Source organism: Papio anubis, chromosome 12 (assembly GCF_008728515.1).
Source record: "Papio anubis isolate 15944 chromosome 12, Panubis1.0, whole genome shotgun sequence".
Classification (NCBI taxonomy): domain Eukaryota; kingdom Metazoa; phylum Chordata; class Mammalia; order Primates; family Cercopithecidae; genus Papio; species Papio anubis.
Window position 1 is genome coordinate 112522627 of NC_044987.1, and position 11320 is coordinate 112533946.

The window sequence follows — 11320 nt, forward strand, 5'->3', positions numbered from 1 at the left end:
CTTTCGTTCTTTCTTAGTGTTGCTCTGTTGCCAGGCTGGAGTGCAGTGGCGCGATCTCAGCTCACTGCAGCCTCCGCCTCCCAGGTTCAAGCGATTTTCCTGCCTCAGCCTCCTGAGTAGCTGGGACTACAGGCACGTGCCACCACGCCCGGCTAATTTTTTGTATTTTTAGTAGAGTCGAGGTTTCGCTGTGTTAGCAAGGATGGTCTCAATCTCCTGACCCCACGATCTGCCCGCCTCCGCCTTCCAAAGTGCTGGGATTACAGGCGTGAACCACTGCGCCCAGCCTAAATTTCATTATTTTCTGTAGCTTCCTGGCCTTTCGACTAAGGCTTATGTAAATTTTTTGTTATTTCTACACCAATTTCTGTAGATTACTATGAGAATTAAGGGAGATAATTATATAAAGGGCTTAACACAGTGTCTGGCATTTAGGAAGAAAGCAGTAAGTGGTAGCTATTATTTATTATTATTATTTTTTGTGATGGAGTTTCGCTTTTGTTGCCCAGGCTGGAGTGCAGTGGCCTCCCAGGTTCAAGCAATTCAGAGAGTTGCTGGCCGGGCACAGTGGCTCACGCCTGTAATTCCAGCACTTTGGGAGGCCGAGGTGGGTGGATCACCTAAGGTTGGGAGTTTGAGACTAGCCTGACCAACATGGAGAAACCCCATCTCTACTAAAAACACAAAATTGGCCGGGCGCTGTGACTCACGCCTGTAATTCCAGCACTTTGGGAGGCTGAGGCGGGCGGATCACAAGGTCAGGATATCGAGACCAGCCTGGCTAACCCGGTGAAACCCCGTCACTACTAAAAATACAAAAAATTAGCCGGGCGCGGTGGTGGGCGCCTGTAGTCCCAACTACTGGGGAGGCTGAGGCAGGAGAATGGCCCGAACCCGGGAGGCGGAGCTTGCAGTGAGCCGAGATCGCGCCACTGCACTCCTGCCTGGGCGACTGAGCGAGATCCGTCTCAAAACAAAAAAAAGAGAGTTGTGGTTTGATGGCCGGTGGGGGGGGCGGGGCGGTGGTGAGGGGCGGGGCTTAGTGGTTCACGCCCACGGCTACAAGGCCCAATCAGACCCGTGGAGCAGGTGGAGTTCCGCCCTCGCGGAGGAGGTGGAGTTCCGCTCTCAACGTCGCAGCAGGCGCGGAACTGGGGTTGCGGCGGCTAAGTGTGTTTCCGGTAGATTCCCAGGGGCGGTCGGAGGTGTGGACTGTTCCTGCCTTCATGCTCTGGGAAGATGTTCTACCATGTGAGCAGGGCCCAGGGTGGCGGCAAGGGTTGGGTGGAAAGGAGGAGCAAGGCCAGGCGCCGGCGCGAGGCTCCCCTTGTCGTCCGATAAGCTCCCAGCGCGTGGCCTGGTCGCCATCCCTCTTTTCTCCGCAGATCTCCCTAGAGCACGAAATCCTGCTGCACCCGCGCTACTTCGGCCCCAACTTGCTCAACACGGTGAAGCAGAAGCTCTTCACCGAGGTGGAGGGGACCTGCACAGGGAAGTGAGTGCCGAGCTCACCGCGCCGCCAGATCGTTCGATGCGCACACGGGTCGCTATACCTGCAAACCCTCCGCAGCTCCTACTAGTCCTGCCACCCACTCTAGGGACCCCGCTCACCCTCTCAGGCAGCCAGTTGCTTCCTGCTTTGGGTTCCCAGGGCGCCCTCTGCAATGCTGGACAATAAGACTTCCTTCCCTCAGCTGAGATTGGTCATTCATTCATTTACTCCTCAGACATTTTAAAAACACTTGGTGTGTGCCAGGATCCGTGTTGGGCTCAGAACAAGGTAGAATGGGAACAAGATAGAATGAGGCCAGCTCTTGTGGAGCTCACAGTGTAGTCATTGTTCCTGTGTCTCCTCTCACTCTGTCATTCTGCTGGTTTTCTCTTATCCCCTGTGTCCAGGGACCACACACCATGGGCCTCTATATATCTTCTGAATGGATGACCAGAAAAAGTGGATCGAAAGTTTGGGGGAGGAAGGAAGTAGACTGGGACTTGACCATCTCTGGGCTTTGCACAGAGGGCCTTCTGTGATATTAATGAGCTGGGACCCAGCCCAGAGCAGTGGAGTACTTGGGCCTCCAGCATCAGAAAAACCTGCAGGAACATGCAGATTCCTGAGCCTCCTTATTCCCTACAGAATCAAGACTCTGTGAGGCAGACCTGAGAATCTGCATTTTAAGAAGATGATTCTCAGGCATCCCGAAGATTGAGATCTGTTTCCTCAAGGACTCCAACCTTCTTGTACATTTACTGTGAAATTACCAGAACAGCATTTGGTCTTATACATACTGATCTGTATTCTTTTTTTTTTTTTTTTTTGAGACGGAGTCTTGCTCTGTCGCCCAGGCTGGAGTGCAGTGGCCTGATCTCAGCTCACCGCAAGCTCCGCCTCCCGGGTTCAGGCCATTCTCCTGCCTCAGCCTCCCGAGTAACTGGGACTACAGGCGCCCGCCACCTCGCCCGGCTAGTTTTTTGTATTTTTTAGTAGAGACGGGGTTTCACCGGGTTAGCCAGGATGGTCTCGATCTCCTGACCTCGTGATCCGCCCGTCTCGGCCTCCCAAAGTGCTGGGATTACAGGCTTGAGCCACCGCGCCCAGCCCATACTGATCTGTGTTCTGTCTTCTCTTGGTCATTAAGCTCTCTGGGAGCAGAGGTGCTATCTACTTGTCCTTTTGCTCTCCCCGACACTACTCCCAAGAGCTCAGTGACTTTTATTGCAGATGTCTCTAGAGGCTCTTGGACACACAATGTCTTTCTGTTTCTCATCCTCCTTGCAGGTATGGCTTTGTAATTGCTGTCACCACCATTGACAATATTGGTGCTGGTGTGATCCAGCCAGGCCGAGGCTTTGTCCTTTATCCAGTTAAGTACAAGGCCATTGTTTTCCGGCCCTTTAAAGGGGAGGTCGTGGATGCTGTTGTAACTCAGGTCAACAAGGTGAGACCATACGTAGGGGAGGCATTGGGGTAGTCTCTCAGTAGATCTGGGTTGGGTCCTGGCTCCACTTCATAACTGTGCCTTCAGCTAAGTCACTTTACTTCTTTTTTTTTTTTTTGAGACGGAGTTTTGCTCTGTCGCCCAGGCTGGAGTGCAGTGGTGCCATCTTGGCTCACTGAAACCTCTGCCTTCTGGGTTCCAGTGAGTCTCTTGCCTCGGCCTCCCAAGTAGTTGGGACTAAAGGCAGGTGCCACCATGGCCGGCTAAGTTTTTGTATTTTTTTAGTAGAGATAGGGTTTTGCCATGTTGCCCAGGCTGATCTCGAACTCCTGAGCTCAATCTGCCTACCTTGGCCTCCCAAAGGGCTAGGATTACAGGTGTGAGCTACCACGCCTGGCCATCACTTTACTTCTTGTGCTGCACTTTCAAATTGTATGGTAATCTTCCCTGCCCAACTCAGAGGGCAAGAGTCAACATTAATAGTCATAACAATAAAAGCCTGTGTTGATTGAGTAGTGACTGTGGGCCAGGTGAAGTGCAGAGACTCACAATTACTCTAAAAGGTGGGTGCTTTCCTTTTTTTTTTTTTTTTTTTTTTTTTTTTTTTGAGACGGAGTCTTGCTCTGTCGCCCAGGCTGGAGTGCAGTGGCGCAATCTCGGCTCACTGCAAGCTCCGCCTCCCGGGTTCACGCCATTCTCCTGCCTCAGCCTCCCGAGTAGCTGGGACTACAGGCGCCCACCACTGCGCCCGGCTAATTTTTTCTATTTTTAGTAGAGACGGGGTTTCACCATGGTCTCATCTCCTGACCTTGTGATCCGCCCGCCTCGGCCTCCCAAAGTGCTGGGATTACAGGCGTGAGCCACCGCGCCCGGCTTTTTTTTTTTTTTAAGATGGAGTTTAGCTCTGTCGCCAGACTGGAGTACAGTGGCACAATCTTGGCTCACTACAACCTCCGCCTCTGGGTTCAAGTGATTCTCCTGCCTCAGCCTCCCAGGTAGCTGGGACTATAGGCATGCGCCACCACGCTTAGCTAATTTTTGTATTTTTAGTAGAGATGAGGTTTCTCCATGTTGGTCAGGCTGGTCTCAAACTCCCGACCTCAGGTGATCTGCCTGCCTCAGCCACCGAAAGTGCTGGGATTGTAGGCGTGAGCCACTGCGCCCGGCCAGTGGGTGCTTTTTACAGAAGCTGAAGCTTAGAAGAAGTTAAGTGTATTGGCCAAGATCATGTGGCCAAGAGGTGTTCAAATCTTGGACTAACAGGCCTAAGCTCTTTAATACTTTAAAATGAAAGGTTAGGCTGGGCATGGTGGCTCACATCTGTAATCCCAGCACTTTGGGAGGCTGAGGTGGGCAGATCACCTGAGGTTGGGAGTTCAAGACCAGCCTGGCCAATATGGTGAAACCCTATCTCTACTAAAAATACAAAAATTAGCCAGGCATCGTGGCATGTGCATGTAGTCCCAGCTACTCGGGAGGCTGAGGCATGAGAATCACTTGAACCTGGGAGGTGGAGGTTGCAGTGAGTTGAAATTGCACCACTGCACTCCAGAGTGGACAACAGAGCGAGATTCTGTCTCAAAGTAAATACATAAATAAATACAAATGAAAGCTTAAAAAAAAAAGAGAAAAGGGCTGGGCGTGCTGGCTTACACCTATAATCCCAGTGCTTTGGGAGGCAGAAGTGGGAAGATTGCTTGAGCCTAGGAGTTTGAGACCAGCCTGGGCAACATAGCAAGACTCTGTCTCTACAAAAAGTTTTTAAAAATTAGCCTAGCATGGTGGTGTGCACCTGTGGTCTCAGCTACTTGGAAGGCTGAGGTGGGAGGATTGCTTGAGCCCAGGAATTCAAAGGTACAGTGAGCTGTGATTACACCACTGCTTTCCAACCTGGGCAACAGTGAGAACCTGTCTCAAAATTTAGAAAGCAAAAAACAAAAACACAACACTTGAGGGGACAAAGAAAAAGCAAGATCACTCTTTTTTTTTTTTTTTTGAGACGGAGTCTTGCTCTGTTGCCAGGCTGGAGTACAATGGCGAGATCTGGCTCACTGCAACCTCCGCCTCCCGGGTTCAAACGATTCTCCTGCCTCAGTCTCTTGAGTAGCTGGGATTACAGGTGCGCTACCAAACCCAGCTAATTTTTGTATTTTTAGCAGAGACAAGGTTTCACCATGTTGGTCAGGCTGGTCTTGAACTTATGACCTCATGATCCACCCGCCTCGGCCCCCCAAAGTGCTGGGATTATAGGCATAAGCCACCATGCATGACCATAAGATCACTCATTTTTTTCTAGGTTGGACTCTTCACAGAAATTGGACCCATGTCTTGCTTCATCTCTCGACATGTAAGTCTAGGCACACTGGGTGGGGCTGAGGAAGAGAGATACCCATTCATTACCATCTACTGAAGCGTCCTTTTAAAGTGCTACCCTAATCTCACTTTCCTTTCAGTCTATCCCTTCAGAGATGGAGTTTGATCCTAACTCCAACCCACCATGTTACAAGACAATGGATGAGGTAAGTGGACAGAAAGAAGTCAGGAAGAGGAAGAGAATCAGTCATCCTGAGGGAGAATATTGGCCTGGGGATGGCCGAGCACAGATGGTCCCTGAATTACCATGGCTTGATTCATGATTTTATGACTTTACGATGGTGCGAAAGTGATGTGCATTCAATATGCCCCTGGGCTTACAGTGAAGTAGTTGTGATGTAACCTCTCATAAACTGAGGACCATCTGTACACTGTTCCCTCCTCTCCCCAGGATATTGTGATTCAGCAGGACGATGAGATCCGCTTAAAGATTGTGGGGACCCGTGTGGACAAGAATGACATTGTGAGTCTTTTCCCCACCTCTACCTATACCAGGCTGAGCGGAGAGCTGTCAGATTTCTTGCCACCCAGTTTCAGGGGGTTCTATGCTCTTCTGTCAGGAAGAAGGGATGGATGGGCAGAAGGCCTGGGGCTGCGGGGTAGAGGTTGGTTCTGTGCTCATCTTGGCTTCACTTTCTTTTTACCATCTTTCCTGCAGTTTGCTATTGGCTCCCTGATGGACGATTACTTGGGTGAGTGCCTGATCATATGGGCTGGGGTTATTGCCTGGAGAAGGGGTGTGTAGGGGTGGGTAGTAATACAGGATTTAATGCCCAAATGAGAGAGAGACAGAAGAAACTTTCATGCTGTCTGCTTGAAAGATCCAGGACACGTTCCTTGGGATGAGAAGTACATGGTTGTGGCTGCCCCCAAATTCTAGGTCTAACTGATGCGCTTTTTCTGGTTTCACAGGGCTTGTAAGCTGAGCCTGGTGGCTTCCTACCCTTGGTCCTGATGTAGGAAGTGTGATTGTCACACTTACCGTGTTGTCCAGAGGTCCAGTCTGGCTGCTGTTGTGGAGGCAAGGAAGGCAACTCATTCCAGAAGGCATCTGGTGCTTCTTTTAGCTTAGCTACTGCCTCCTGATTTTTCAGTATGTGTTCTAAGTATAAAAAGTCCTTGGTTCTCATGGAAGTGTTATCCTCTTTTTTTTTTTTTTTTTTTTAAGCGGTAACAATAACTCTTTAAGGAGGCTGTGGAGTTGGCTGCTTACTAGCCCCTCTTTCTTATACTGATGCGTCTGCTATCCTCAGCCACCCAGGGGAGCTGACTAACCCATTTGTCCAGGTTTAAAGGTGACCTCATTGAAGTCAAGGCTCTGATGTTGGGTCTTTGGCTTCCAGCAAATGATACCATCATTAGCGGCATTCTGAGTACTGATATAGTCCCAGAGTGTTTGCTCTTCTCCTGCCCTTAAAAGTAACCAAGAGCATAACTGGGAAAGAAGGGAGAGGAGACAGCAGACAGGGAGAGATGAACAAGAGGCTAGTAATGACACAGGCTATAGGATCTCAACACAGCCCTTCCTAAGATGGGTATATAAACAACAGTGTATCACTATACTACACTGAACTGAAGATGTAAAAGGGCTCAGAATCTAGTTAGGGTACAAAAATGTATGAAATACCTACAGGATTAAACAAACATGCCAATTTTCCCTGACACTATACCTCGGCAATACTATTTGTCTACCTTGGAATGCCCTTTCCCAGCTTGTCCATTTCCTATCTATTAATCTGTGAAATTTCATTTCAGTTATGTGCTTTTTTTTTTTTTCTTTAACTTTCTTTGACTACCTTGGGAAGCAGAGCTCTAGCAGAAAACAAGAAAGCATGGTATTCGGATTGATACAGAGCCGGTTTAAGTCTTAGCTGGACTCGGGAGGATGATGAGACAGGAAAATTGCTTGAACCCGGGAGGGGGAGGTTGCAGTGAGCTGAGATCCCTCCACTCCACTCCAGCCTGGGCGACAGCGAGACTCCATCTCAAAAAAAACCAAAAACAAAAAAGTCTTAGCTGGATGACCTTCTGTTTCCTTATTATAAAATGGGCAGAAAACCCTCTTTGGAGGCTGCTATATCAGACATGATATGTTAAAGTGGCTGGCATAGAGCCTGGTCCATGATGGGCACTCAACTTTTTTTTTTTTCTTTTTTTTTTTTTTTTTTTTTGAGACAGAGTCTCACTCTAGCCCAGGCTGGAGCGCAGTGGCGCGATCTCGGCTCACTGCAAGCTCCACCTCCTGGCTTCACGCCATTCTCCTGCCTCAGCCTCCCGAGTAGCTGGGACTACAGGTGCCCGCCACCACGCCCGGCTGATTTTTTGTATTTTTAGTAGAGACGGGGTTTCACCGTGTTAGCCAGGATGGTCTCGATCTCCTGACCTCGTGATCCGCCCGCCTCGGCCTCCCAAAGTGCTGGGATTACAGGCGTGAGCCACCGCACCCGGCCTCAACATTTAATTATCATAATTATTATATAATGCATCCCAAAGCCAGTGCGGTGGTGTGTATCTGTAGTCTCAGGTACTTAGGAGGCTGAGGTGGGAGGATCACTGGAGTCCTGGAGTTCTTCCCAAGTTCTCAAATAGGGGAATAACAGCAAGCCTGAAAGGAAGAAACTGATGGACAAAGAAGCAGCTCATGGATCCTAAGCATGTGGGTGCCGGTGAGGATGTAGGGTGTGGCATCGAAAAGGCTGGCACTAATAAGAAAAAAGAAAAAAAAAAAAAGGCTGTCACCTGTGGAGGAAGGGAACAAGTGGGATGCCCTGGAGATGGTTTCCAGAACTCTTCTGAGCTTTGAAGGTTGGTAGTAAGGGAGTCTGAAAGTTAGAGCCTCCTAAAGAGGTCACAGGGTACTAGGGTACCATGTGCCTGGCAACATGCTAAATCCTTTACACACATTTCTGAATCTTCACAACAGTTCCATGGAGTAGATTTCATTATCCCGCTTTATAGTTGATGAGACAGGTCAGACAGGTGAACTAATATGCCTAAGGTCACACAGCTAGTGAGCCGTGATTTTTTAAGACTAGTCTGGGCCTGGTGTGGTAGCTCATGCCTGTAATCCCAGCACTTTGAGAGGCTGAGGTGGGTGGATCACTTGAGGTCAGGAGTTTGAGAACAGCCTAGCCAACACGGCAAAACCCAGTCTCTACTAAAAATACGAAAATTAACCAGGTGTGGTGGTGCGTGCCTGTAATCCCAGCAACTCAGGAGGCTGAGGCACAAGAATCGCTTGAACCACGGAGGTGGAGGTAGCAGTAAGCTGAGATTCCTCCACTGCATTCTAGCCGCGGCAACAGAGCAAGGACTCTGTCTCAAAAAAAAAAAAAAAAAGGCCAGGAAAGGAGGCAGGGCTGGGCATGGTGCCTCATGCCTGTAATCCCAGCACTTTGAGAGGCTGATGCGGGCGGATCACAAGGTCAGGAGTTCAAGACCAGCCTGGCCAACATGGCGAAACCCCATCTCTACTAAAAATACAAAAGTTACAACACTTAGCCAGGCATGGTGTCGGACACCCGTAATCCCAGCTACTCCGGAGGCTGAGGCAAAAGAATCACTTCAAACTGGAGGGCAGGGTTTGCAGTGAGCCAAGATCACGCCACTGCACTCCAACCTGGGCGACAGAGTGAGACTCAATTTCAAAAAATAAATAAAAATAAAAATAAATGAATAAAAACAGTCTGACTCTGGCCAGGTATGGTGGCTCACGCCTGTAATCCCAGCACTTGGGAGGCAGAGGTGGGTGGATCACAAGGCCAGGAGTTCAAGACCAGCCTGGCCAACATGGTGAAACCCCGTCTCTACTAAAAATAAAAAAAATTAGCTGAGTGTGGTGGCGAGTGCCTGTAATCCCAGTTACTTGGTGGGGCTGAGGCCGGAGAATCATTTGAACCTGGGAGGTGGAGGTTGCAGTGAGCCAAGATGGTGCCACTGCACTCCAGCCTGGGCGACAGGGTGCTACTCTGTCTCAAAAAAAGGGAAAAAAAAAGTGTCAGTCACAACAAAGCCATCATAGTTCTTGCCAGGCGCTGGGTGTGTAGAGCGAGCCACCTTTCTCCCATCTGTGGTCATGGAGGTCTCACTACTGCCTTCCCTGGTCCCTGCCTCCACTCGGATTGGGAGCAAATGAGCTCCAGACAGGGTGGATACAGGTTCACTACATCTAACAGGTCCCTGGCAGTCCCGGCCTCCCTCCCATCTTTTAGTGTCTCCAAGGTTGCTGATGGCTGTCCAGAACAGTAAACCTAAGCAAGGAGGTCTGCCAGCTGTCCAGGTCTGGCTAAGCTGACTTCAGGCTCACTCAGACCTTAGAGGACAGGCCCCTCTTTCTCTTAACGCACAGGTGGGCAGACACTTGAAACCACTTCTAATTTGTTTTTGAATATAACTGTAAGAGACTCAGCAGGGTCACATTCTCCTTTGGTGGGGTTGCCATGACAACCACAGTCGCATCCATCTGGCTTTGCCAGCTCTGTTCCCAGAGGATTTTTTCCAGCGGCAGCACCATCTAGCCCTGAGAGGGGGGAAGAGAGAGAATGTGTACATTCGTGCTCCCTTATGCTCCCGTAGTTCACCCAGTGCGAACTACCCCATCTTGGGTGAACCTAAAGGAATTTACTGTATGCCTTGTGACGTATGAGGGAAAGGAAGTTTCTCTTTTTCTTTTTTTTTTTTTTTTTGAGACTGAGTTTTACTCTTGTTGCCCAGGCTGGAGTGCAGTAGTGTGATCTCGGCTCACCACAACCTCCGCCTCTTGGGTTCAAGCGATTCTCCTGCCTCAGCCTCCCGAGTAGCTGGGATTACAGGCGTGTGCCACCACATCCAGCTAATTTTGTATTTTTAGTAGAGATGGTTTTTCTCCATGTTTATCAGGCTGGTCTCGAACTCCCGACCTCAGGTGATCCGCCCACCTCGGACTCCCAAAGTGTTGGGATTACAGGCGTGAGCCACCGTGCCCGGCCAGGAAAGAAAGTTTAACCTCCAGGCCGGGCGCGGTGGCTCAAGCCTGTAATCCCAGCACTTTGGGAGGCCGAGACGGGCGGATCACGAGGTCAGGAGATCGAGACCATCCTGGCTAACACGGTGAAACCCCGTCTCTACTAAAAAATACAAAAAACTAGCCGGGCGAAGTGGCGGGCGCCTGTGGTCCCAGCTACTCGGGAGGCTGAGGCAGGAGAATGGCGTGAACCCGGGAGGCGGAGCTTGCAGTGAGCTGAGATCCGGCCACCGCACTCCAGCCTGGGCGACAAAACAAAACTCAGTCTCCACAAAAAAAAAAAAAAAAAAAAAAAAAAAAAAGAAAGTTTAACCTCCAACTCTGCCAGAGACTCTCAGACATTAATTTACAACAACTGTGTGAAGTGCGAATTATTACCCCATATTAGGTAATTTGCCCAAAGGCAGTGTCAGAATTTTAACCCAGCTCAGTCTGACTCCAAATACCATCCTTTACTCACTAAGCCCACTGCTTATCTATTGAGAACTGCCCAAGTAGCTGCTATCGCAGTGGGAGTTGGAGAAAGAGCTGTCAGAGTGCGTGTCCAACGGTCATGCAAGGCAAGGCAGGCCAGGGCTGGTATTTGGTTCACAGGCTTGGGCAGAATGCGAAGTCGGCGCAGAAAGAGCAGAACCCTGGAGTCCGGAGCTTGCACGGGATGTTCGGTTCGGTCAGAAGTCCCCTCTGCTGGGAGCCGCGCTGGCTCAGGCCGGTTGCCCTGGCACGCGGGGAGGCGAGGCTACACGTTCGAGGCCAACCTGGTCAACACTGATTTAAAAAAAAAACAACAAAACTTTAACAGAAGTCCCCTCTGCTTGCAGAGAGCATCTACCGAGAGCCCCATCTATCCCTTCAGGAAGGGGAAGTGGTATGTGATGCTGGGGAGGTAGGCTGGGCAGGAAAACTAAGCCAGACATCAAAATCTAAAGCTTTGCTTCAGCCGCGAAAATGCAGGTGCTCAGAAACTCGAGAGCAAACAAGACAAAGAAAATGAAGACGCTGTCCT

The 11320-nt window shown here is 49.9% G+C and overlaps 1 protein-coding gene across 2 annotated transcripts; it reads left to right on the forward strand.

Annotated features, from left to right (window-relative positions):
• The first annotated feature begins 1087 nt into the window (after positions 1-1087).
• Positions 1088-6446, forward strand: POLR2G (RNA polymerase II subunit G). Of its 2 annotated transcripts, XM_003909679.2 has the most exons (8): positions 1088-1251; positions 1386-1495; positions 2780-2939; positions 5236-5286; positions 5393-5458; positions 5704-5775; positions 5971-6004; positions 6225-6446. In XM_003909679.2, exons 1-8 carry the CDS (start codon positions 1240-1242, stop codon positions 6236-6238), a joined length of 519 nt encoding a protein of 172 aa, XP_003909728.1. In that variant the 5' UTR covers positions 1088-1239; the 3' UTR covers positions 6239-6446. The 2 variants fall into 2 exon arrangements, with proteins under 2 accessions (XP_003909728.1, XP_009184082.1); XM_009185818.4 differs by having other exon boundaries at positions 1121-1495.
• Positions 6447-11320: the final 4874 nt, after the last annotated feature.